Here is a 26,461-nt window from a genome sequence, read left to right as displayed (position 1 = left end):
TTCACTGTCTCTCATAAAATGTATGTTCTGCTTGTTGATCTACAGAATCTTCAGCTGTTGGCAAAAGGTTGCAGTAACCTAAGCAAACAAATCCAAAATGCTCGGCTGTTCGGTGTCCCAGTAGTAGTGGCTGTCAATGCTTTCAAGTAAGTGAGCTGGGCTGTGGAACCGATGCATGAGAATAAAATGGTGGCACTTTTTATGCTACATTTAACACACTGTCTTGTTTTCAGCACTGTCAATATGTTGTTTGCAGGAAGCATCATTCTGCAGTGCTTGAAGATGCTGAATAAATAGCGGAGCTCTGCTCAGTCATTTCAAATGCATGCTCTGGTTTAGTTTAGCTTAGGATCTTGTGATTAATGACTTACGTGCCATAGCTTACACCCTAACTGGCTAAGTTACTGTAGACAAAAGGTGCCTGTGACAGTATGGGATCTAAGTTCATAACGGATGGTGAGGTGCCTGTGCTGTAGACCACATTGCATTCAGTGGTCTGCAGTATGGAAGTCATGCCAAACCAAGAAGCATTTCAGGCTCTGCACGTTGTACTACAGAGGAATCAGAATCTCTGTGTGGTCTTTCTTTATACAAAAGCAGAAGGGGTTTGAACTGTTGCATTAAATCTGGTGCCAGTTAAAGCAGAGTAGCCAGCTAAGGGTTGTTCATCTGAAGTGAATGTATATTGGCTGTTTTAGAGAAAGTATGGCTTTATCATGTGTGCACATGATACAGAACATCTTAGCGTCTGCAAATCAGCAAGTACTAATGCCTCTTTGAGTTTTCATCTGAAAACAAGAGTTGTGTTATTGATAGAAGCATGAAATCTGGAAAACCACTGTTGGCGATCTTGGGTTTATGCATGTAGTTCCAGGCCAAGTTCTTGCTCTTTGTCTTGACGTGGCATCCTTCACCAAGGTGGAGCAGCCGTGTGGTGGATACCTCCTCAATAGATCTGGCTTCTTGATGGCTGGATCCTGTAATTTCTTCGGGCAGCATTTAACTTTTATTGACAAGAATGAGAGAAGGGTAGAACAAACCCTTCATTTACCGTGCATACGTTCTGATACAAATAGGCAAACTTTTCCCTTTACAGGACAGATACGAAGGCTGAACTGGCTCTTGTAGTACAACTGGCAAAAGAAGCAGGAGCATTTGATGCTGTGGAGTGCACTCACTGGGCAGAGGGTGGTAAAGGAGCTGTTGCATTGGCTCGGGCTGTTCAGAGAGCATCACAGACACCCAGCAACTTCAGGTTCCTCTATAATGTAGAGGTAAGAATTACATGATTGCGTAGGTACTTTTCTAAAATAACTTGGAAATTAGTTGGTCTGGCTTAATTGGCTAAAAGTTGCCTGTAACTCTGCTCAGAGAACCTGAGAAGAAAATGGCTTTTAGAACATAACATTTACTCCACGAGTCTCAGATACCTGGTTTGTCACTTCCTGTTGTTTTTACTACTAGATGAAATATAGTTTACTTTTTATAGTGAAAGATGCTACTGTGACACAGCTAGAAATAGCGAACAGGGTTACTACTGTGTCAGACAGCCACGTTCCAGGGTAGGGAGAAGTTTATTCTTTGACCTGAGACATGTTCTTGTCAGAACGTGGACTAGAACAGCCTTCATCAAACTTGTTTCCTTACTGGAGAATTTCTGGGTGTGCATGGTGCTCGGGATGGGAATATAATAGGCTGAGGAACAGGAAATGGAATGTCCATTTCTAACTTGTTTCTTTCTCTGGAAATAAGTCTTACAGTTATACAGCACAGGTCAGGTGGAAGGGTGTGCGTGTATGTGTGTATTTCTAATGACTTTGTACTTAAATGAATTTGATGGTGACTCAGAGGTAACAAAGTCACTGTTAGTTACCATGCTGTGGCCTGAAAGTACCCAGGCCGTGCTCACTTGTCTGTCTTTTTTCTAGCTTCCTGTTATAGATAAAATCAGAATTATTGCACAGCAGATCTATGGGGCAAGTGACATTGAGCTACTTCCAGAAGCTCAGGAGAAAGTCGCCATGTACACTAAGCAGGTTAGTTTTCCCTGTCACCCGATACCCAGTGATGCTTTTCATTTTAAAATAATCATAATGAAGTGGTGTTCAGACTGCACATAAAAGAGGATTCCTCACAATATGCAATTATATCGATCAAATAGTTCCAATTAACCCACTTTAGCTGTATGAGAGCTTTAGTTCTGAGCTGTTTGAAGCAATATTTTGGGAAGAAAGTAGAAAGAAAGATATCTAGATAGCCAGCACTTCCATAACGCTTCCATACCATTAATCCTTCCCTTGGTTGGACGTGCTGGGATCCATAGTTATTCTTCCCTTAATAGCAGGAAGAGGGGCAGAGTTGGAGAGAAATAATTAGGATGCAGAATGGTCAGTGGATTAGATGTGGGTGAGGAAATTGCTTAAAATTACCTGGTAACACTGAGAATGGTAAAACAGAGCAATATATTTTTGCATACAGGAATGGTTACTGTTCTTTTCACTTCTCTTTCTCTCCTCTTTTTCATTGTCATGCCCAGGGCTTTGGAAACCTGCCAATCTGCATGGCTAAAACTCACTTATCGTTGTCTCATGACCCTGAACAAAAAGGAGCTCCTACAGGTTTTATTCTGCCAATCCGAGACATTCGGGCCAGTGTTGGTGCTGGGTTCCTGTACCCACTGGTAGGAAAGGTGAGTGAATGAGTAAAACCCTCAACTGTGGGGTGAGAATTACACTTCACGTGCATTCCAGTTATGGAAGGTATCTTCAGTGCAAAGAGTCCTTACCGTTTATAGATGATGTTTTAATCATCCAGTGCATTAGATGCCCTTAGTAGGGTTTTTTTATAGGGGGAAGAGGGAAGCTAAAATAAACCATTTGAACATCCAGCAATCTCTCTATGTCCCACATCTCTGTCTTCTTGAAATTCAGGATAAGGGTGAACTCTGCACATAATGAACTGTGGGAACAGCGGACTGATGGAGGGGGCTGCCTAATGCCCCTGTGACTTGGAATTCCTAATGCACTTTGCAGTACTGCAGCTGAAATCTGTGTGCACCAGCAGATTGTAGAACTAAACAACTTTTCCACAGCTTACAAAGCAAATAACTTTTGATGAGACAGCTCCAAAGCAAAGCTGATCTGTACTGTTCATCATTTGTCAGTCGCCCCTTCCATTATTTTCCTCATCGTTTTGCTGACCATCTGTTTGCTGTTTGGTCTGTATCAATCCCAGCAGTTTATTTCACTGTGCCCTCGAGTTCTTATTTTCTGTTCTTTGAGATGATTGTCAAGTCAGCTGAGAGTAGCTTCAATGGAAGCAGGATCCTGGCATAGCTTTGATGTGAATGGGCTGGCAGAAAGAGGAGCTACCTGCAAAATGAACTAACATTCAGCTTTGTGTCTAAAGAAAGAATGTTAGGATGAAAGGCTGCACTGGAAATCTTATCTGGGGAATCTATTCTGGGAAAATGTTAAGTAACTTCTTCAGTTATGGCAGGACATGGAGCAGTTGGAGCAAGCAGCTCTGGCTTTTTCTCACTATTTTTGGGCCTACACCTTTTTGTTTTTACTGAAGTCTTCATAGCAACATCTATTTTAATAAGCTGTCTTTCAAAACTGTTGCTGTCACACGGCTCAGATGCTGAAATGTGTTGCTTTAAGAGTTGTTTCTTTTCCTCCTTCATGTGCTGAGCTCTCAGAGAGCCAGGTAAGGGCTTCCAGGTTACCCCAAGAGAAAGAAAATAACCACATCCTGACTGAAGGCTGGTGCATCCTCCTTTTTGTTCAATGAGTACAGTGTGTTTTGGATTGCAGTGAAAGATAACATGCTCGTTCCTGTTCTTAGTGACTTTTTTTTCTGCAAGCCAAGATTTAATCCAAACAGTGATTATTTTTAATATATTTTGTTTAAGTACTTCAGGAGGACAGAGTGCACAGCAGTAATGAGATAGACAGAAGAAAGATGATTAGCATTAAAGTTTTGTCCTTTTTTCTAATGTCTTTGCTTCCTATGAAGCTGGAGTTTCCTTCCTGCTTCCTTCACAGATTTGTAACGTTTACTTGGGCATGCAGTTAATGGTGATGTTAACCTTGCTGGAATTAACAGCCAGCCCTCCAGGTGGGGACATGAAAATCACTCTTCCATGGTGCCTGCTAGGCCAGGAAAGGGATGTCCTTTTAAGAAGCAGCCCAAAGCATTTTGAATCAGAGCACTGTTTTAAACTCATTCAACAGGATATGTGTGAGCCTCAAAGTAATTTTTTGGCAGCCACTGAACTGTGAGCAGAAAACACAGAGAACATGCAGCTCTCTGCAGAAGTTGTGTGAAGTTTGAGGTGAAACTAATCGCCAGTGTGTGCCTATTCTTGTTATCTGAAGTTAATTGAGAAGGTTCGTCACACTTAATTTTTCTCAGCCTCTGAGTTTTGGGTTTTTTCCTTTCTGGCTCAGAGTTGAAGCTGCTGTACTTGAATGAAATGCTTGAGGTATTAAAAGGAAATGTAGGGATCATCCAAGTTTAACTTCGAGCGTGAAATGGTAATGAAAATGAAACAAATGGTTGGACTCAAACTGGTTGGATTTCCTTCTTACGTGGTGCCACTGGGGAACTGAAAACAAATGATTGATTCAGCTCTTTTGAGGTCCTACATGGCACTTTTTCTGCAAGCTGTGCAAATGCTATAAATAATACCTTCTAGTTGGTATTGGCTTTACTTGAAATTTGTAGGGGAATTGATAAGATCCGAGTGATCTCATTTATTCATGCAAATAGAATTGCCCTGAATTCTTTCCCAGCTCATATATGAAAGAGGTCGAGGAGGAGCTTCATTTCCCTGGCTCTGAAAATAATTGAGTGCATTAAGCACTGTGGACATTTGTGCAGAAAATTCATAGGCTGAAAGGAAATCAACCCTGAACCACATAAAAATCCAGCACATAGTTTAGTTAATAGATAAGAGTAGCCACTGTGGGCTGCCCTATAGGTAGGATAGTAGGAAAACTGACCCATCCTTTCAAAGCACAAAGGGCAAGAAGTGTTATATCAGGCCTGTATTTATCAATGCAGCCACTCCTGTTATGGTGACTGTCACTCTCAGTTCTTGCTGTGGCCCTCTGGATGTGTAGGTGGAGATCTACAAAGCTGTGCAATTCTCCAGAGAGATGTACATAAATAGGTGCTTTCTTGTTCTGCCTGACAGTGGCAGTGACTGTAGTGAGAACTGAAAAACCTTTCCAGATGCTTCAGATCTCATAATGCTTTGCTCATGGGAGCAAAATATTTATACAACTGAATAAGGAATGAGAGCCATATTTGAGGTCCAGTCTTCCCTGTCCTGGAAACCAGCAGCTATGACAAAAAGCTGGTGCAGATCTAGCAGTCATTACAAAGAGTATGATTGAAGTGACTTTTACCTTTACACAAAACCATCTTGCAGTGGTTTGGTACATATGGGACTGCAGTTAGTACTTGTAATAGCTTAGGAAAATGAGGTGGGATTCCAAAAGCTCCCAGAACAGTTTTGAGAACTGCAGCAAATGCTTAACCTTGCTGCTGAGCTTATTACCCAAATTTGATTAGTGTGCAAAATACATACGCAGGGAGAAAATAGCAGGTTTCTAAAGAGGTCTTTAATCTAATGGAGACAGGCATAACAATTACTGCTTGTGAAATCTGAGGCTGGGTGATGTAGATGGAAAGTGAAACGCTGAATTTTTGTTTATGGGGTAAATGACCATTGACACAAGCTGTCAAGTCTGGTCATGAGATGTCCACCTTCATAGAGCATCCAGATTAGCCTACATGTGCTGCTGGGCTAAACACTGGGTTACGGAACAAAGTTGTCATCTGCATTAGTAAATCAGGCCAAGCGTAGTCCCTGCTGGCTTTGCTTTTTGCAGCTCTGAAAGTGGGTTTTAGCAGTGGGGATGACTTGAAAGGCCTGGCCTGAGGCAGGTGCAGGGCAGGCAGCTGTTCTGCTACCTTCAGTCCTCCTGCTGCACAGCCATTCTGACTTATGTGCCTCAAAATGGCCCAGTCAGGAAAACAGACCTACCCATTCCTATTAAGGCTTTATTTCAGGTATTTTTGTTGGGTTGGGTTTTTATGTTTTTTTTTGGCGGGGGGGGGAAGTTGTCTTTTTGTTTTAAAACCTCTCATGTCAACAATAATTATTCCTAATTATAACCATTCAAAAATTGTGAAGAGTTTTAATCAACTGGCACTTTGCAATCAGCAAAGCTGTATTTAAACATGCGTCCTCATTTCAAGAGCCAGGAAGCTGCCACAAACAGTTCGTGTCTCCCCGCAGCAGCTCTCATGTAACAGTTGATCCTCCAGCTGGGTGCTCAAGTGCTTGTCCAAATCTTGGGCTGAACTGGTCAAGCTGCTAAATTAGGAGTTCCTGGTTCTTCTGATATGCTTCAGCATGTTGTATGACCACCATCCAGCTCGTATGCTCATAACCGAGGCGCTGTATGGGCTGTTGCTAACACAGCTCCCAGTAATAATAAGTATATCCTCTGTTTGGTTATGCTGCTTCCATCTTAGTGCTTTATCTCTTGTTATCCAGATGAGCACTATGCCAGGACTTCCTACAAGACCCAGCTTTTATGATATTGACTTGGACACCACGTCGGGAGAAGTGAACGGGCTCTTCTGAAAAGGATTTGTAACCAAAGGTAGGTGCCACCTTCAGGATAGAAGGCTTTCAATATTTGGGTTTGATTTCTCAACTTGGGATAATGGAGCTAAGCTAATTTCATATTATGCCGTATGTTTCCAAATAACATGTGATTATATTTCAGCCTGAAAGTTGCCCACAGTACTGTTGAATAGTAATTAAATTTATTTTTCTTTTTAGCTCCCAGAAGAACACCTGATGAGTCACGTAAATGAAACTATTCACTGATCCTTTCGTGAAGTCAAAACAAGATATGACTGAGAATACAGTGCAAGAAGTGGGGGGGGGAAAGAGTGTTAAAGGATAAAACACTTATTTCTAATCAGTAATAATTCTTAAACTACCGTGTTCTGAGCTAGCTGAAACTAAGCATATAAAGTATATTTCCTGTGCAACATTCCTGCTTCATAGCTGGAGCTGGAGCAAAATACAAAAGCTTGGGTTTAGTGATCTCTGAGACCCACAGAATCATTTCAGTTGGAAAAGACCTTCAGGATCATCAAGTCCAGCCAGCTGAAGGATCGCAACTTTAATTAAGATAGCAAGCACAAAGAGGAGAAAAGATATATTTGTACCATCTCACCTTGATTCAGTGAGATTACTTTAATAATTATAAATCCTGCTTGTAACAGTCTTGGGACCCGGCTGTCTTAACAGTAGGGTTTTTGTGACATAGATTGTCTTGGGAAGTCGCATACACTGTGATATTCCTACTTGTCATCCTGAATTCTGTATCCCATTTCTCACACCATGGGAGGATTTGCTGTGCTATGAAATCACATCAGTTTCTTTTAAAAGAGGGAACAAAGAAGAATCCTGTTGTCATTTCTTAACCAGGAGTGCTCGCCCTGGCTTCTGCTGTGAATTACCCCTGCAGACACCTGAGCCATGCCTGATTTCTCTTTTAGAAAGCCCAGCTGTGACTGCTGTAATTCTTACTACTGGAAACCGGGTGTTTGGTCTGTGGAGACCCGGATCTCTGGGCTGTACCCACAGCTTCTGCCAGAAGTGTCCTTTGAACCACTTTTTGTTCAGCAATAATTACAGCTGGGCCACTGAGAAGCCTTGTTTTCTAAGGTACCTTTTGGGTGAACGGAAGCCACGTGAACAGTGATTGAGTCCTTTGTAGTAGGCTTTGTCAACGGGCCCAAAATCATTTTGTAACAGGAATAGAGTCGCTGCCAGATTTTTAACTAATACAAATAAAGGGTAAAAACCTCAAATGCTCTTTGGGTTTTAATGTATGTGCTGAGATTAATGAAGGAGAACTTATCCCTGTGATTAACTGGGTAATGCAGAAGTCCCAGTATGGACAATTACAAGTGGTTACTGCAGGAATAAGTAGCCTGCAATGCACCACCGTGTGTGTGTTCTGTCTTGTTTCCTTTCCTGGATGGAGTGTGTCATCGATAGGAAATAAACTGCCTGAATTATTCAGTGGATTGAGTTTACTTGCAGTTGACTGCAGAAGATCTGAATTAAGATGCTAGCTTTATTAAGTTTGACTGCCCTGCTCACAGCTGAATATTTTTGGCTTCTCCTTTCTCCATAGACTTGCAAGGCCCATCTGCTTGCATCCAAACTGAATGTGAAAGCATTCTGACTTTGGTGAGAACTGGGAGAGGTGTGGTGTAGGTGTGCACCAGTGTAAGGATGCACCTGTAGTACACAGATACTAAATACAGAGAGAGCAAGTTATTCAGTAGGGGAGAATAATTATATATAAAAATTACCCGGTTGTCAGAGAAGCAAAGACGGAATAATTTGAACTGTCGTAAGCACGTTTGAGATACTCACAGCCTCCTCACATTTTCTTCTCCATGGTGTTTGGCTGAGAAGTCGCTGGCAGACAGGATTAACAGGGCACAAAAAGACCACTTGCATGGGGTCAGGAGGGGTGTCCCCTGTTGCTGCACCGCCCTGCAGGCCTGGCTGGAAATCTACCTGCAGCACCTTGGTGGAGCCTCTCCTTGCAGCGGATTGCCACAGCTGATGCTGCCAAGGCTGCTGTCAGTTCCTACATTTAATCCTCGTTCTCTCATCTTGCAGAAGCTTCCCTGTTGCACTGCTTTCCTGCAAGCGCTCTGTGTTCCACCTTCATTTTATGCTTATGAAAGATGGGATAAGTGCTAATTTATGCTAAGATTAGCCTCCTTTTAGTTCAGCATGAGATCATAGACATGTGGTTGAGAGAAGACGGTTCAGGAGGTCTCTAGTCCACACTGTGCAGTGAGGCAACACCACGGCACAGCCACATGGATTTACTGAACAGTGGGGGACAGCTGACAGCAAAGCCTAAGGGCTGGTGGCAAATAGTGGAAAAATAGCCCCAAGCATCTCCAGAGACGAGTGGCAAATGCTTTTCTGCTATGTGCTTCATATGTGGTGGGAAGTGTATTCCCAGAGTCCCTACGTGCAGCACTGATTCATAAATAAGTTGGGTGGGTTGTTGGTTTCTTAGCTCGTTTGTGACCAAGTGTGGCAGCTGTTAGCTCTTGACCCATCACCCAGCACACAAAGAATGCTTCATTTCTTTTAACTGACAGCTGGAAGGTTGTCTTCCCTTCCTGTTGCCTGGAGCAAAAAGCCAATTAGGTGCAGGTATGTTCTCTGCAGTCCATACGTGGGCCCAGCCCCTAAGCTGGTGTGACGGCCATTCCTTTCGCTGTGCTGTAATGAGAGCCTCGCATCACCAGGAAACAATACAGATCTTTTCAGTCTTATCTGCCTTCTACCCTGTTATCTGTCCCCTGTGTGTCATGCTCCTTGGTGTTACTGTCCTCCTATGGAGCAACAGAATAATTGAGTTCTGTGCAAGGTGGTTTCAGAGGGGATGGATTGGAGCTGGCTGTGCAGGTAGCGCACCTTACTGCTGCCTGTAACCCCTCTCCACCTGGAATAAGGGGAAATGGCCTCGTGCTGACGGCCAGCACTTAGCTCTCATGGAGAACTGTACTGTAATCAGAACCCACTGCCGACCCTCCGGAGAGGAGCCGTTTCCAAATGAAGGTTATTATATGGAATGAATGCCAGCAAACACGTCTCATAGGGGAGCTTTGAAAATGACAGTTCCTTGTGGTTGCCTGATGTGTGCTTCTGTTCTATAGGCTGAAATTTCAGCCAGAAGAACACAATTTCTACGGTTTTTAGGAAGGGAGAAGGTGTATTTTTGTAAGGATAACCTCCACTGGAAGCCGCTTGCAGGCTCGACGTATGCTCCATCGCCTGCACTGTGATGTGCCAACGTGCTGCAAAGCAATTAATATCCTTACAATATCGGTGGGCGTCGCTGAGCTCCCCGTTGGGATGAATGGGGACGTTCAGGCGGCACCAACCACGGCTTCATGTGCTTCTTCAGCTGCACTTGTAGTCGTTTCCTGGAGGCCCTCCCATCAACCATAACAGCTGGGGATGCAGTTCTAAAGTAAGACTTTGGCAAGTGTGAAAGAAAAAAAGACCCCTATGGACTGAGGCGCCTTGTCAGGTATTTCGGGTGAGGTTTTGCTTAAACTCCGGACCCGGCTGCCCTTAATCCCGCTTTAAAGGTGTGGCCCCTGCAGCGACCCAAGCTGGCTCGGGGTCAGCGCTGCCCAGGTTTCAGGAGGCACAAAAGCCGCTGCCAGGAGCAGAGCTCCCATCGCACGCTGTACCTTGTCCACGGATCCCCGCCGTCCCTTCCTCTCGGTTGTTTCCGCTCGCAGCCGGCGTTCAAGCTGCGAACCGCGGCTCAGCCCTTTGGGAAGACCCTCTTGGCATCTCCCGTTGTTGCATCTGCGCGGGGAAGGAAGGCGGAGAGGGACCAGTGCTCCGCTAACGGGGCAGGATGCCGTGCAGGGGGAGGGATGGGATGCTGCGGGAGCGGAGGGGCTGCGCGGCCGGGGGGCGGGAGGCGGGGGGCTGCCGGCAGCGCCCTCCCAGGCGGCCCGGGGGGCGCGGCTGCGGCGGGGGGCGGCGGCAGCGCAGCCGCGCAGGGGCCGCGCAGAGCAGCGGTCGGGCCGCACCGCAGGTGAGATGGGGGGACCCGCGGGGACGGGCACCGGGGACACGGAGAAGCGGGGAGGGAGCTCAGCAGCCTGTGCATCTCTTCGGAGGGCTGCGGGCGGGCGGAGCGGCGGTGCTTGGCGGCTCGCGGTCCCCGTGCCAATGCCCACGAAACACCCCCAGACTTGTTGGGACGCTGGGTCCAGAGCTGCGGTGAGCTCGGAGCGCCGCGCTTCGTCTTTCCCACGTGGCCGCCGAGCGCATCTTCAGCTTCGGAACCAGCAGACGGAACGCAAGGTTCTCCGAAGCTGCTCCGGTAGCACGGATACCCGGACGGCGCCGCCACGCGGCTCTGCTGCACCCGGGGAGCTCCGGGGGGCACCGGACGGCCACGAGAAGTTGGGCTGCGTCGCGAGCCTTCCTTTCCCAAACGTTCCCTTTGTGCTTTTGATTTTTGCAAGGGTGACGGCGCTGATGGACGCGTGTGGTGTTAATTGAGGTTGCCATGGGAGGCGTGCACGTAGTGTGGATGTGCTTCCTTCTCGCTGTTTGATTTCGCTTTTGTATTCCTCCTCTTATATTGCATATTGGCAGCTGGTGCACTAAAGATAAAAATATCGGCGGTCTCCGGGTGTGATTTCCCGGGCTGTGAGTGTGAGTGCATTGGGAGCTGTGGGGGAAGATGGAGCCAACTGTAGGAGCAGGAAATATATGTGCGTGTGAGTAATATAGATTTGTCATAATATGAGCAATTAGAAAAAAAATACAGCCACTTCTGCCATGCAAAGTAGTGTTTTCTGTGTTGGAACAGCGCTAAGTTGGCATAATAGCGGCTTTATTTTGCCTTTGGATATTGGTATCTGGAGGCAGAGCTGCTTTTCTGTCCCTTGTCAGCATCCCAGGCTGAATTACTCTGCTCAGAATTACTTCTCAATCCTTTGAATTTTGCTCTGTGCTTCTTACCACTTGTTCACTGTGTTGCAGGTCAGAGATGGGAGCATCAAACACGCTCGGAGGGAAACCTCACCCAACCCGTGTCAGCAGCTGATCGGAATCTGAGGCACAGCAGCAGCTGAGCTGGCACTGGGGGGCAGAGCACCTCCACTCACTGCCACCACGTTGCTTCAAGCAAGTTCCTCGTTCCCTTCGAACTGTCCATGGGCTGAATAAAAGTTGTTAACTCTTGGCTTGACTTGTCGTCCTTTGGGGGAATAAAACCAAGGTCGGACTGCCCGTTCAGTAGTGTACTGTTAGAGGAGCACGACCTGAAGTGGGGTATCCCAGAGGTGAGAGTAACTCTGGTTCTTCAAGTCTGCCTGGAACTCCTTGGAGAGACAAGAAAGACAGTAAGAAAATGCAGTGGGAGTTATTACGTGGATGCAATGGCTTCATTGGAGCAGCTCTGCACATTGCCACTTGTTAAAGAGCAACTGCTGTTGTTTTGAGGACAACTGGGGGAAAAAGCCATTTGAGCATCTCTGCAGCTTCTATGCATTAATAAGAAAGTCAGTACACAGACGGAGGAGAGGTACAAATATGGCAAAGGCAGCTAAGGAAATACACATGGAGAACCCAAGTGAGCTGGAGACTTCTAGTGCAGGAACACCGTGCCCCCCATTGGAAGAACAGGCAGAAAAACCCTCCATGCTCTGCTTTAAGAAGCGGAAGAAGAGGACGACAACGAAAGAAACATGTGGGGGAGCTTCTGCAGCCTCAGAGGAGAAAAATCAATGCATCAGCACAGACCCAGGGGAGGCAAAAGCTTCTGAATTGCGACCCTCCAGAGGAGCCTGGGCAGCTCTCAAAAGTCTCACAAAGCCTCGGAGAGGGCAGAAATCCTCTTCGCGGAAGAAGGTGTCCTCTGATTCCCAGGTGCAGCTGGAGATGGATGCGGAGGAGAGCTGTGCACAAGGTCTTCCAAGGAAAAAGGCCGGCTCAGGGGTGAAGATGCCCTGTGTGCGCTTCTTGAGAGGCAAGAAAAAGCCCAGCCCCTCAGAGGTGGTGGAGGAGTCAGAGGACAGTGCCCAAGCAAATGAAGTGATGGGCATTTTGAATAAAGCCATTGAAGAGCTGGAGGACATGGCCCCTGAAGAGCCCTGTGACAAGGCTGAGTCCCTCAGCCCGCTCCCTGCAGAGGACATGGCACCAGCAGAGCCCTGTGACAAGGCTGAGTCCATCACTCCTCTCCCTGCACAAAACTCAGCCCCTGCAGAGCCCTGTGACAAGGCTGAGTCCATCACTCCTCTCCCTGCACAAAACTCAGCCCCTGCAGAGCCCTGTGACAAGGCCGAGTCCCTCAGCCCGCTCCCTGCAGAGAACATGGCCCCTGTAGAGCCCTGCAACAAGGCTGAGACCCTCACTCCTCTCCCTGCACAAAACTCGGCCCCTGCAGAGCCCTGTGGCAAGGCTGAGTCCCTCAGTCCACTCCCCACAGAGGACCAGGCCCCTGTAGAGCCCTGTGACAAGACTGAGCCCCTTGGACCACTCCCTGCAGAGGACCAGGCCCCAGCAGAGCCATGTGGCAGCGCTGAAGCCCGAAGCTCGCTCCCTGCACAGGACATGGCTCCTGCAGAGCCCTGTGACAAGGCCAAGTCCCTCGGTCTGCTCCCTGCACAAAACTCAGCCCCAGCAGAGCCCTGTGACAAGGCTGAGTCCCTCAGCCCGCTCCCTGCAGAGGACCAGGCCCCAGCAGAGCCATGTGGCAGCGCTGAAGCCCTCAGTCCACTCCTCGCAGAGGACCAGGACATGTCAGCGGAAGGTGCTGATGCTGATGGGAGGAGTGAACCCTCAGGAGAGCCCAGGCCTGATGTGGCTGAACACACAGAGTGCATCACTCGGTCAGAAATAACCAGTTTGGAGCCTGTCAATGAGCCAGTGCAGGAAAAGCCGACTGAGGGGAGTCCACACCAATCTGCAGCACAAGTGGAAGAGAGGGAAGTCACTCCTGAGGCACCAGTTTCCACAGATCAACCCAACGGCACCCCTGAAATCACCAAGCTTCAGGAAATAGCCGCCATCTGCAAAGAGCTTCCTGAGAGGGATGAGTCGGAGAGGAACACTGATCTCCCTGAGGAGTGCAGATCTGAGGAGACCACAACGGATTTCAGCCCATCAGTGTCTAAGGATGATAAAACGAGTGTGCAGAGCAGCTCCAGCCGTCACGAGAAACCAGAAGTCAACATGGGCACTGCCGTTGGCATCGTCATCACCATCACTGAAGCTATGGACTCTGATGATGCTGATTCTGATCAGGCCTATGAGCCATCCCCGGTTTTACACCACAATAAGCAAAAAGGGAATAAAAAGTCCAGTGGGAGCTTTGATTTTGGTCAAAAAGAAGGCCCTGGGGCTGGCAGTGGTGCTGTGGTTGAAGAGAAAGGTCTGGGCGACCAGGGACACAGGACTTCGGATCAGTACGAGTTACTCCTCGTAGAAACGGCGTCTTCTCTTGTGAAGGCGGCCATCCAGTCGTCCATAGAGCAGCTGGTCAACGAGATGGCTCTGGAACAGAATAAACACAACAGTTTTCTGTGAGGGTAATAATGTCCCCAGATTAGGATGATCGCAAGGTACTTTGGCCAGAGGAGGGGAGCAAGAGGGCTCTGGAGGCCACTGCTTAGTTAGCTCTGCATGCCCGTGAAGTTGTGTGTGTGTTTGTGTGTATGAAACTGGTGCTAGGGCATGGGACAGGCCCTGCTGGGCACAGCAAGTGCACTAGGCCTGGCTGCAGGAAAGTGCAAGTGTTGCAGTGTTTTTCATTTACTGTTGAGGCCATGTTTCTGCTGTCTTCCATTCCAGACTTCCCTGCTCTTAGTGGTGTAAATGTTAATGTGCTTTTATGAAGAGGCCCTGCAGGCAGCAAGCAACCTCCCACCACTGGGTTCGGTTCAGTGCCTGTTGAGCACAGCTGGAGGTTTGCTCAGTGGGTGCAAGGGAGGGGGAAGGGGCTGAGATGTGCAATTAATGGCATCAGCGCCAAGCAGTCAGCATTGCATTTGGAGGTGTAGGAAACCTTGGTCTGAAGTCCCATTAGGTGGAATTGAGTGGGTGCAGTGAGCAGCACGTTCTGGCCAGCCTATGACCCCAGCCTACTCCTCCTGCTTACCCCCTTGTCAGAAGTAGCCTGTATATCACCCATCCCACTGCGGTACAGCATCAGCTCCCCTTGCTGAATTCAGGCTGCACAAACACCAAGAACGTGTCCTCACTTTGTCTGCTGGGGTCCATTGCACCGCTGAGCACAGGTCTCCCCGTAGTGATGAGGGCCAGGCTGGAACACGCTGGCCACGGGGAGCCCCTGGCCTTGCCTTCTTTTATCTGCCATGGTGAATCTACCCTTGGATATGGTGTTGTTTTGTTGTTTGTTTGTTTGTTTTTAAAAGTGTGGCATGTAATATAGATAGCAGTGCACTGCATGCAGTCAACTCTTGCCTTGGTGTTGAAATAGCATAGTAGCAAAGATGTGCTGCAGGCCGTGGAATTGCTCCGTGTTGGGAGGGGATTTGGTAGCTGGGTGTGTCCATGTGTCCATCCATCCTTTCATTTCGCAGAGACCCCCAGCAGAAATCCCAGCTGGCTCCATGGTGGTTGGTCCAAAACGCACCCTGAACACCAGAGCCATCTCACCAAAGTCCTCAGGGAAAACCCAGACATGAGGGCTGGGGACACTGCCACAGAACACCCAGACGGGCCGACTGCTGTCAGAAAAGTACAAACTGCTCTGGGAAGGATGTGTGCATGCAGCGTGTGTGCACACGTGGTGCATGCGGGCACACATCGCCTCTCACTGCCAGCCCTCTGGAAGAAAGGGGCCTTTTGATAATGTGGGATTGCAGCTGCACGGTTGGGATTTACACACTGCTCTGTGAAAGTCTGCCTTTTCTGCTGAGAAAGTTCTCCTGCACCATTCTCAGCCCGTACAGAAATAGCTGCCCTCCCCACCCCCCCCACAACTGCTCAGTGACCACAGTGGGGACATGGAGGTTTTCTGCTCGGCGCTGTTAGAACACCAGGGCTGACAGCTCTCCAAGAACCCGGTGCACAACCACGTTTTGAACTTTGAGAAAGGATCTCTGCTGTAACCAGAGGAATACCAGCAGTGAGTGCCACGGTGTCTTTCTGAGCACGGTAAACTTGGGAAAAATCAGACTGACTTCTTTTTTCTGTGAATTTCTTTAACGTTATCAATAATTCAGTGTGTATATTAATGGCTTTGCGCTTCCTTTTGTTCCTTTCAGGCATTTTGCCATCATTTTGAAAGGGGCTTTTTAAGGACTATGTGTAGCTTTGGAGCTGCTGCAGCACCTGGGAAAGGCTGTGCTTGTGCCGGAGCTGTGCTGTGGGCTGTGTGGGCACTGGGATGGGTTGGTGCTGAGGGCTGCAGCATCTCCATGCCTTGGTTGCAGGGGCACCCCTGGGTTCTCACAGAGGGTGGCCAGGCCACTGTCTCCTATCCATATGCTGAGCAGTTTGGGGAGGATTTAATGTTACTTTAGAACAGAAAATAGTTCATTGCAGGAAGAGGCACCTCTTGCAATGGAGAGAGAAGAGCAGCAGTGTGCAGGTCCAGCCCAGAGCCTGCAGGACTGGCAGCTGCTCTGTACCCAGGACTGTGTTTGCATCCTTTCCATAGCCATTTTCCCTCTGTTCTGTACACGTATATGTGTAACTTGCAATTAGTTCATTAAAGTTCAATGTACCTCTTGTTTTCTTGGCTTGTGATTAACTGGGCAGAGAGATTTTGCACCAGAGCCGATAACCCACCGTGCCATCCAGTAATGTATAGCATTTCCCAGTGGCCATATGAGAGACCTTCATGTTAACAGTCCTGAGATGTTTTAAGACTCACTCTTCCTGCATGTTTTTTCCTTAAATAAGGTTTCCTTCTGGTTGCTGCCCTGTCTTTTCCACTCGCAGATTCCTGAAAGCCCACAGACTCCAGTGGGTATTTATGAAGGATGGCAGATCTCATCTGGCTCAGCAATTGAACCAGCCCAAGCTCCCAGCGTGTGATGCTCCTAAGGACTTGAGGCACTTTACAGCATATTAAAAAGTTGGAAAAAAACATACATTTTAAATTGTATTAATACTGATTATTCTTTCAGGTTTGCAGAACAAAACAGAGACTTCTAACGTCTATTAATGACTTAATTAAGACTCTCTGCTCCCTCATTACAATGAGAGAGATGGACATTAATGAACAACAGGAACTGTACTCTTGGAACAGAAGTGTTTAGAGAAGCTGCTTGACTGCACAAGAGCACCGGAGTGGGTTCAGGACTGTTTCCTCCTCACAGCTGTAAGAAAGGGGCACAGTACATACTTTGCCATACTTTGGCTCTGGCTGGATGGAGTTGCCTCTGGGCCATCTGAGTCCTCATCGCTCTGCTGCCCCTCTTGGATATGGAAGTGTTGTTTTGTAGCTCATCATAATGAATTAATTAGTTCCCCTGCTCACCCCACAGTCTGCGCTGCTGCTTTCTTTCCCAGATGTTTCCAGCACTTCTGGCATGGATCGCTCAGCTTTCTGTTCAACAAGTCCCCTGCCCATGCTTTGCTTAGGGGCACCATGGTGTGCACTGAGGCCCAGCAGTCCCTCCTTGCTGGAGGGACTACAGCAAGTGGGAACCCAGCACTGGAACTGATGCTTTCCCTGCATAAATGATGGATGTTTTCACACGTGTGCTCATGCCAAATGAAAATCCAAGGGTTATGTCACACGTGCCCAGAATAAATTGGGCAAGCTCATGTAGTACATGGGAATTCTGTGCTTGGGAGTGATGGGTGGAAGTGGGACCATGCTGGTGGACCAGCAAAGCCATCCTATTGTTCTTCCTGTACATAGAGGACTTCCACATCTGTGACTCAAAATAACGAAACGCTCCAAGGGAACAGATTGATTTAAATAATTTGCTTCACTATTCTTTTACATCTGCAGTTTCGTTTCCCAGAGAAACAGTTCTTGTTAGCTCTTGTTGGGTGGTATTACAATAATGAAGTATTTAATTTGCAGCCAGATACAATCTTTACATTAAATGTGTTTTTGTTTAACTAATCAGAGGATGTTATTGCTTTTATGGTTATTTAAGGAGTAGTATAGATCAGCATTTTTGGGAGGCACTGTTATGTTCCTTTTTTGCAGCTCGTTCTCTGCTAACGATGGGGCTGTTCTGTGATGAACTCAAAGTCCGTTTAGCTGGGAAGTGGATCTCAGTGAAAAATACCCCCAAACCACCACTTACAAACTGCTGCTGCCACGTATGAATTGACAAACACGCTGCATACAAAAGGGAGAGACACTAAGAAAAACCCTTTTGCAACTCAAATGAGTGGGATGAAGGCATCATCCCCTGCTAGAGCTGAGTACAGCTCCCATCACCCCATAAATTTGACCTTGGCAGCAGCTACATTGGTTCTCCAGGACAATTTAGCCCAGGTGGAACTGAGTCACTGAGGTGCTGTGCTGTGCTTTGTTTTGAGGGTGGAGGTGTCTGGGTTAGAATATTTCATGGAAGCGTTTCCGCTATTAGGCTGCCTGTGAAGCTGCGTCATTACTGCTTCTTAATGAAACATGCAAATCCCACATGTGCTGTGATTGCCTTTCAGTGAATTCAGTCCTGACATCTCTCCAACTGTAAATACCTTACTGGTGTGCCATTTAGGGCTTCATTCGCTTTTTCATCCCATTTTTTTTTTGGCTCAGAATAGCTTATCCTAGTGCTGGACCGCCAGGACGCCCACTCGGACTGCTCCATTTTGGCAGGAGCAGAGAAGAGAAGCCTGTCAGCTCCTTACACAGCAGCAAAGCTGGAGCTGAGCACGGCGGTGTGTCACATCGTGCTGCTGGCTGCTGCCCGTGGGAGGGATGTGATGAGCTGAGGATGAAGCTCCTCCTGGGCCACTGGGAGCCAATGGCCTGAAGCCTGCGCCTGCTTATGGAACATGGAAATGAAATGGGAAATAAGATTGAATTGCATGTGCTGATGGTTTTCACTGCACTTCTGAAAGCTTTGCCTGCACTCAATTTACACCTTCCACCTCCAACGTATTTGAGAACTATTCATTACCAGCATTAACGCCCTTTCCAGCAAGCTCATGAGAGCAGCGTTTCATGGTTTATTTCCACTCTCACGTTCAGTGCTCCGAGTTCACAATGCGCTTCCTGCTGTCAGTTCTCCCACTGCGGGGGCTGTGTCCCAGTGCCCTGTGGCCCTGCTGCAAGGCACTGTGCAGGCAGCCCACTGAGCTGAAGGATGGGGGTTATTATGGTTGTTGTTCTGCCTGGAACAAAGGAGCAGAGAGAGGCTGCGTCACCTCCTGGCAGCCAGCATCGCTCCCCCTGGCTCTAGGCGTCCATGTTCATTACAGGGGGATCAGAACAGATGACCTCTAAGGATCCCTTCCAGCTCATGCACTGATCAATAGCACTCAACTACCTATGGAAATGATGTCTCACTGCAGCACCTGATGGCATCCCCAAGGCTAACAGGCACCAGAGGAGCACTCTGTGATAATGCTTTGGGACAAGGCTCAGCGCTCGCCTGCTGCAGTGCATGAGGCCATAGCCAAGGCCCTTTCATGCTCCTGCTTTGTCAAAGCTTTGGGCATCCCCAGAGCTCTTACAAGCCTCCAGGCATCGCTCCAGGTCTTTAGAATCACAGAATGATAGAACCATTTGAGTTGGAAGGAGCTCTCAAAGGCCATCTGGTCCAACTTCCACTGCAATGAACAGGGACACCCACAGCTCCATCAGGTGCTCAGAGCCCTTTCCAGCCTGTCCTTGTGTGTCTGCAGGGATGGAGCATCCACCACCTCTATGGGCAACATGTTCAGCCTTTGCCTAAGCTCATGTGAATTGATTGACCAATCACAGGCAACTGAAAGGAATTACCAGGATCATTATCCTGCATACAGGGACAAAGCTTTCATTTTTCCCAGCTGTACATATCAGGCAGATTTTTCCAGCATGCCCCTGCCTCAGAGTTAAGTATACAATAACCCAAGTGTGTTCTACATACAAGGGTAAAACCTCTTCCTATGTGCCCAGGAGCAGCTGCTGTTCTTGCTTAGAAGATGGAGCTGCCTTCCAAAATGATTTTCTCTGATTTTCTAAGGCTGAGAGCAAGTGATGCCTGCAAGGGGAGGTTGCAGTGTGCAGTTCTGTCTCTCCAGCTTCTTCTGCTGCTTTAAATATAACAGCGCTTTAACACTTTCAGAAGAAAAATGATGAAAATACATTTCTTCTGCTGCAAACAATGAGAAAATGCCTTTCACTGATATTAGATGCTGCAGATGTTCAACGCCACAAACACCCTAAAAGGGGGAGCAATGGTAATAAATATCAGAGCTGTGCTGAGCAAAGTGCTGGCTGAGATAGAACAGTAGTGTTATGCAGAGGTGCTCCCGCAATAGGTGTGCACACACCACAGCTGACGCACTGACGGACATCGCTTCTGACCCAGCTCACTGCCTTCACTGAAGCTGCCTTTTAATGGCCAAAAAGTAGAAAAAAAAAACCCAAACCACCATTTCCTGTTGTCCCCAATACTGAGCCCTTTGTTGAGTGCCCTTTGTTTAAAGCATCCCTACCACGGGTTTATCTGTCCTGCTGATCTCTGCAGGACATGTGAATACATCAAGGGCCATTGACTCTCAACACAAACAAGTTCAGATGAGTTAGAGATCTCGCTGATGTCACCAAGTGCCCATGGACTGCTCCACTGTCTAAAAACTGTCACTTTCAGCTCATTTCTGCAGCTTCTACTTCTCTCGCACAGCTCTGTCCCTACCCAGCAGATGCTCCTTTGTGCTCCTAATGGGGCTGGAAGCAAACACATGAACCTGAATAGGAAATTATCGCAACACTCCATTTTTTAGCCATCCCGCTGAACTTCATGGACCGCATCTGTGAGCGGCTGGACCTGAGGGCCTGTTTGTTGGGAGGGTTTCATTGTTTCACTCAACAAAACCCCTTTTTCCACCCAACCCAGCTGCAGCCCCACCAGAGCGATCCCAGCACCCCGACGGGCACGCGCAGTAGGCAGAGCAGCTCCTCACAGCATCCACTCAAGCTCAGGGCCTGTTTGGTTTTTCCCTTTGTCTTAAAACACAACTTGGCGGCCGCTCCATCCCCTGCAGTGCTCAGCTCCCTGACCAGCAGCCACCCTCACAATGGCCTCCACAGGCTCTAAATGCAGCAGTGGTTTCATTCCAGATCCTGCTCCAGAATGAGACGACAGCTTGAGGGTCCTGGCTACAAAGAGATGTTAACTGGGCACATTGACAGCAAACAGTTCTCACCATTGTTCAGAGCCTCCTTTCCTATACAATGACTCAATTCCGCAGGGGCTGGTGGATGTGTAATGAGTAACGGGGCCTGGGGTTACTGAAGCAGCTCACCAGGCCCAGCTTCTCACTGCAGGAGGAACCTCAATGCCATACGTACAGCAGTGTTGGGATGGGTTGGATTCGAACTCAACTGGTGGGAAGCACGGCTACCTCTGGTGGAAAACTTCAGAGGGATAAAACACAAGAGGAACATGTACAATTTTAAACCCTCTCCTGGGTTTCAGAAACAGAGTAATGAAAGGATTGTTAGGATGTGTTACTCAGGAGCTCCATGAGTGGACCTTCCCTCACAGCTCCCATCCCTTGGTGCTCAGAAGGCCCAGAAATGGGAGCTGACCACAGAGAGGCATCAATGCACATCTTGTTCATGCAGGAGCAACTGGGGAGGAAGGAACATGAAAGAGGAAAATCCATGCGGAGCCCTTGAGCACGTCTCAGAGTAGAATCATAGAATATCCTGAGTTGGAAGGGACCCAAGAGGATTGTCAAGTCCAGCTACTAATTATGTAAGCAACATGTAAATAAATGTTAGCAATTCATTTGATGAAAACTCTAGGGCCTGTTGAAGTCAAGGTTGCCACCAATTCCCTTGAGAAGATGAGCCTTATGGCTCCCACGTGCATTTATGCAGAGATTTATTAACTGCAGTTATAAACACAAACTTTGGGACTTATCTCCTCATTTATTTTAAGTAAAACCAAACTATTTGGGAAGAACAATAAATACATATTTCACTCTACATTTCCCTCCATCTAGATCCAGTTTTATAGGCTACAAACAGCCCTTGATGCCACCCCATGTATTAGGGGATGTGTAAACCTCACACCCAGCAACATGATACGAACTCCAGTAAAGCAGGGCAAGAACAAGTTCACAGTTATGAAAATGTCACTGAGTCACACGGAGGCTTCCAAGGACTTGGAGTTGAATTAGCTTGAGTTTAAAAGTTAGAGAGGTAAAAAAAGTAAACACACAAACCAAACACACCGTTCTTCACAGCTAGCTCAGTGAGAGGGCAACAGTCAGTTCTGGCAGCTCAGTGCACAGAATATGCCCCTAACACAGTGTCCAATGGCTGAACATGGAGAACTACTCTACCAGGATCGTATCCACGCTTTCCCGGACGAGATCAGACTCCAGTAAACACTCATCCAAGTGATCCTGGGACAAGCTTGAACTCTTCCCCACACCATCGCTGTCACTGTAGGGTCGGAATCTGGGGGTGAGGGGACTCTCCAGCCGTGGGCTGCGGCCGTGCTTGGGCTGCTTCCCGCGGTGTGCGTACATGTGCTCCAGCAGCTGGCTCTTACGGAAAAATGTGCGGCCGCAGACAGTGCAGCCCAGTTTTCTTTTTCTTGAGAAGGAAAAGTTACAGTTCAGCTCCACTGGCTCGTGGTCCTTCGAGATGAGGGAGAGCTGCCCAATCTGCAGGGGCTCGAGCTCACCACAGACCGGGTGCTCCAGCGGGTTCTCCTCCTCCCTGAGGAGGAAGGCCCCGAGGCGCTGCCCGCCCTCCCTGCCCTCTGTCAGGGGCTGCACCTCGCCGAGCCCACCGCTCTCCAAGATGGAAGCCGGCACACCAAAGGGCAGTGAGCCCGAAACATGGGTGTGCAGGTGCTCCCGCAGCCCAGCCCGTGAGTCAAAGCGCTCCCCACAGTAGTGACACAGGTGCACCCTGAGGTTGGCCTTGGCAAGGATGGGGTTTGCTCTGTCTGGGGAAGGAGGGCTACAGCTCTGGGACACCACAGGCTCAGCCTCGCACTTCTCCTGCTTGATGGAGACTGAAAGCTTCGGCAACTCCTCCGCCGGCCTGGCCAGCACTGCGGGCTGGGCTGGGGGGTGTGTGCCCGGCTGCTCGCGGCTGCTGTCGTCCAGGCCGATGGCGAGGGAGAGCTGCAGCTGTGGGTGCTCAGCTGGGGCAGAAGGCCGGCCCCCCGCACTGCCCAGCGTCTCCTTGGCGCCCGGCCGTTCCTTTGCTGCTTTGTGCGCAGTGGAGATCTGGATCCCATAGAGGTTTGAGGACTGCACGGCCTCGGAGGGAAAGGCCTGGTTCATCTCGACAGCGAGGTGGGAAAGGTGGTCGGCGTGCAAGAAGCGGATGCCTTCCTCCAGCCGGCTCTGGCTGACCGCCTGCTTTGGGCCCTTCCCAGTGTACATGATGTGCAGGAGGTAGCTGAAAATGTCCGGCTGGATGTCTGCGGGCTGAATCTTTATGCACTCACTGAAACAAGAAGATGATTAAGCACATCGTTGACTCCAAATTACAGCCCTGACCCATTATCTGCCCATTCATCTGCACAGTCATTGGCTTGCAGAATGTAGGCACTGCCGCCTGGCTGCAGGTCCATGACGGACAGTGCTCCTTGCCAAGGCCTGAAGGAGCACGGCTGCCTTCTGTGCACAGCAGTGCTCAGCATGTGTTAGTGTATGGATGGGGCTCTGAGCACCTAATGGAGCTGTAGGCGTCCCTGTTCATTGCAGGGGAGTTGGACAAGATGGCTTTTAAGGGTCTCTTCCAACTCAAATGATTCTGTGTATCTGGGTGATCGCAATGACAGTGCACAGAGCTGTGGTGAAGGACTGTGGGCACTGCCGGCCTTCGTCTGCCCCACCTGTGATGGCTCCTGGCCATGTGTGCCACCCTCAGGAGGCACAGAGTGTTTATGCACTCAGGTAATAAATCCAGCTGCTGCTGCCATGTAATCTTTACGAGCTTTGCACCTAAGTGTCAGCAAACAACTCCTATTGCTATTGAAGTTCACTTGTCTCTCACTTCCAAGCAAAGGGAGGATTGGGGCCTGCAGCATTGCCCCTGTGGGAAGGGCTGAGAGCTCTGGGGCTGTTCAGCCTGCAGGAGAGGAGACTGAGAGGGGATCTTATCAAGGCTTATAAATACCTAAAGGGCAGGAGTCAAGTGGATGGGGCCAGGCGTTTTTTGGTGGTGCCCAGTGACAGGACAAGGGGCAACGCTCACAAACTGTTAGTTCCATTTGAACATGAGGAACAGGCTGCCCAGAGAGGCGGTGCAGTCACCTTCTCTGCAGATATTCAAAGCCTTCCTGGATGCCTTCCTCTTCAACCTACTGTCAGGAACTGCTTTAGCAGAGGGCTCGCTGGGGGATCTCCAGAGTTCCCTTCCAACCCTGGTGATTCTGTGATGACTTCCCTGGGGAGGTGCTGGAGGCCAGGAGCTCACTGCCATGGGCAGCAGGGGGAACACAGAAGGGATTAATCCATCGCTGCAGTTCAGAGGCGAGGTTAGGGCTCAGAGCCAACTTCCCTATACCTGCAGAACTGCCCTGGGTACGGTCAGGTGAAGCATCCAGATAGGAGACTGGAATAAGTGGATGCTCACAGTAATCTGCAGACATTGAAGTGCAGCAAAAAGATAAGGCCATGGCTCCATGACTGCCTCGAGCCCACAGATCCTGTCAGGAGAGATCCAGCTGAGCCAGAAAACTGCCTGAGCCCCATGGGATCGGCTTTGTCCTGGGGCAGTTCCTGAGGCCATGGCAGCGCCGGTGCTGGGCAGGCTGTGCAGGAACTGAGATGCAGGCCAGGTTAGGAAAACATCTCAGGCCACATAACATCCCCACTTGGGCTCTATGAGATTGCAACTCCTTTAGAATGAGGAAAAAGCAGCAAGCCAAGGAGAGCAGTAAGGAGATAGAGAGAGAGCTGCGCATCCTTACCTTGTCTGATGGATAAATATCATCTTAAAATAGTTTGAGAAAGCAGCGAGCACCGCTCTGTGGGCTTTGAAGTAAACATCTCCAATGGCAACTGTGCAGTCGCACAGGAAGCCGAACTCCCGCTGCATGTTCAGCTGCTGGAGCAGGAGCAGGCTGTGGCCGGCCATGTCCATGGCACGTCTGGGAGGAGGACAGAAGGTTTGTCCCAGCACAAAGTCCCGTCAAGCACAGAGCACAGCCCCAGAACCTCCTCCCCAGCTTCAATGATTCCCCCCTGTGACCCCCGCTCAGATCTGCTCCCTGCTCCAACGCACAACGAAACCACAGCACCAAGTGCCGCGCAGGTGCCAACTTTAACAACGTGTCCGAGCGCCGCCGCTCAGCGCAAACCGCACCCGGCGCGGGGAAGCGCACAGAGGGCAGCGTGTGCCGCCCCACAAAGCCCTCGCTGTGCAGCGCCGAGCCGCCCCGCACCCAACGGCCCCTTCTGCAAATACACGCTATTGTTTCCAACCCCCCCCAAATATCACAGCCGGGGCACGAGGGCCGGGAGGAGCCGCTCCCCGCACCCCGCGCCCCGCACCGCTTACCCCCGCGGAAGCGCTGCCCCGACCCTGCGCGGCTCCGCCCGCTCCCTGCGAGGCGGATGGGGTGGGCGCAGCTCCCCCCGCGCTTCCTGCCGCCGGGCTGGGCTGTGCCGAGCCGTTCCGTGCCGTTCCGTGCCGTGCAGGGTGGCCCACGCGTGGAAAAACTGAGAGAGGCGGTTGCGCGGGGGTTGCGCGGTCGCTGCGCGGCGAGGCGCTGAGCCTCCGTCTATGCGGCGAGGGCGCAAACACCGCGCAAAACTTCAGCCCCTCGCCCCGCGTGATGGAGGGGCCGCTGCCCCTGGTTGATGTGGTGCCCAAGGGATTGAGTTTCGTATCTTTAATACCGAAAATGGCAGTGGGAATCACCGCTGCTGTGTTTTGCTGCTCGTTGGAATGGTGATTTTTAATTGGGCCAAATCTGAAGCCTTTAGGGCAAACGCCGCCCCAATAGCAGCAGACACGGGACTGCTTCCAGAGGTGCCTGCAGGAGGGTGAGTGCTCCACGCAGCGCTCACTGCTCATCCCACTGTGCCCACAAACATTCCTTTTTCCAGCATTCCCTGCCTTATTTCTCCTATTTACACACAAAGCTCCCTGCGCTCGGGGCCATCTTCCCACATAGTAGCGGGGCTGCAGTTTAATGGTGCTCCAATCCCACTGCCCCTATCAGTACCACTTGCTACTGTTCTTCCCCCAAAGGTCGGCAATAGGAGCTCAAGGTTCCGTGCTCCGCTCCTGTGTTATGTGACATATTTATTAACCCAGGTACCGAGTGAGGGGCTGTTTGCAGACAGCAGGTTATTTATTTAAACGATTAATTATTTACATGTTATCTAGGTTGACCCTGGCCCAAAGATGGCTTTGAAAAGCTCCAGAGAAACCAGAGCCAAAACGATGGGAGCAATGATGAGGAATGAGATTTTACTATAAGAGCAGTCAATGGTTTCACAGGGCTTCAGGGGTACAAAGTGCTACAGCCCACAGCGGGATGTTGTCATAGCTATTGTGATGTCATCATAGATATTGTGATACCATCATAGCTATTGTGATGTCATCATGGCTATTGTGATGTCATCACGGCTATTGTGATGTCATCACAGCTATTGTGATGTCATCATGGCTATTGTGATGTCATCATAGCTATTGTGATGCCATCATAGCTATTGTGATGT

General features: G+C 49.2%; 3 protein-coding genes across 4 annotated transcripts in view; 2 read left to right on the top strand and 1 right to left on the bottom strand.

Moving 5' to 3' along the window:
• Positions 1-7,905, top strand: part of MTHFD1 (methylenetetrahydrofolate dehydrogenase, cyclohydrolase and formyltetrahydrofolate synthetase 1) — a 33,196-nt gene extending 25,291 nt beyond the window's left edge. The window contains exons 23-28 of the mRNA XM_015865471.3: positions 46-146; positions 1,097-1,274; positions 1,929-2,036; positions 2,537-2,689; positions 6,572-6,680; positions 6,863-7,905. Coding sequence (XP_015720957.2) covers positions 46-146; positions 1,097-1,274; positions 1,929-2,036; positions 2,537-2,689; positions 6,572-6,661 — 630 coding nt within the window. The 3' untranslated portion in view covers positions 6,662-6,680; positions 6,863-7,905. The remainder of the gene's footprint in view (positions 1-45; positions 147-1,096; positions 1,275-1,928; positions 2,037-2,536; positions 2,690-6,571; positions 6,681-6,862) is intronic.
• Positions 7,906-9,985: 2,080 nt separating this feature from the next.
• Positions 9,986-16,368, top strand: AKAP5 (A-kinase anchoring protein 5). 2 transcript variants are annotated; one of them, XM_015865460.3, is made up of 2 exons: positions 9,986-10,166; positions 11,648-16,368. In XM_015865460.3, the coding sequence occupies exon 2, from the start codon at positions 12,041-12,043 to the stop codon at positions 14,195-14,197; it is 2,157 nt and encodes a 718-aa protein (XP_015720946.2). In that variant the 5' UTR covers positions 9,986-10,166; positions 11,648-12,040; the 3' UTR covers positions 14,198-16,368. The 2 variants fall into 2 exon arrangements, with proteins under 2 accessions (XP_015720946.2, XP_015720945.2); XM_015865459.2 differs by lacking the exon at positions 9,986-10,166 and adding an exon at positions 10,626-10,688.
• Positions 16,369-21,672: 5,304 nt separating this feature from the next.
• Positions 21,673-25,341, bottom strand: ZBTB25 (zinc finger and BTB domain containing 25). Its single transcript, XM_015865470.2, has 3 exons — positions 25,293-25,341; positions 24,703-24,882; positions 21,673-23,231 (listed from the first exon to the last, which is right to left on the bottom strand). Exons 2-3 carry the CDS (start codon positions 24,873-24,875, stop codon positions 22,100-22,102), a joined length of 1,305 nt encoding a protein of 434 aa, XP_015720956.2. The 5' UTR covers positions 24,876-24,882; positions 25,293-25,341; the 3' UTR covers positions 21,673-22,099.
• Positions 25,342-26,461: the final 1,120 nt, after the last annotated feature.

This window comes from Coturnix japonica, chromosome 5 (assembly GCF_054131305.1).
Source record: "Coturnix japonica strain WE chromosome 5, WE-NBRP24, whole genome shotgun sequence".
Taxonomy (NCBI): domain Eukaryota; kingdom Metazoa; phylum Chordata; class Aves; order Galliformes; family Phasianidae; genus Coturnix; species Coturnix japonica.
Note: the sequence above shows the minus strand (reverse complement) of the source record. Positions and strands in the feature narration are given on the sequence as shown.

Bases quoted from the DNA above. Each gene is read 5' to 3' on its own strand.
- AKAP5 (XM_015865460.3), top strand. From the start codon at position 12,041: ATGCAATGGCTTCATTGGAGCAGCTCTGCACATTGCCACTTGTTAAAG.
- ZBTB25 (XM_015865470.2), bottom strand. From the start codon at position 24,875: ATGGACATGGCCGGCCACAGCCTGCTCCTGCTCCAGCAGCTGAACATG. The intron at 23,232-24,702 runs GTAAGGATGCGC...TTCTTGTTTCAG, and splicing joins ATATTTATCCATCAGACAAG to TGAGTGCATAAAGATTCAGC.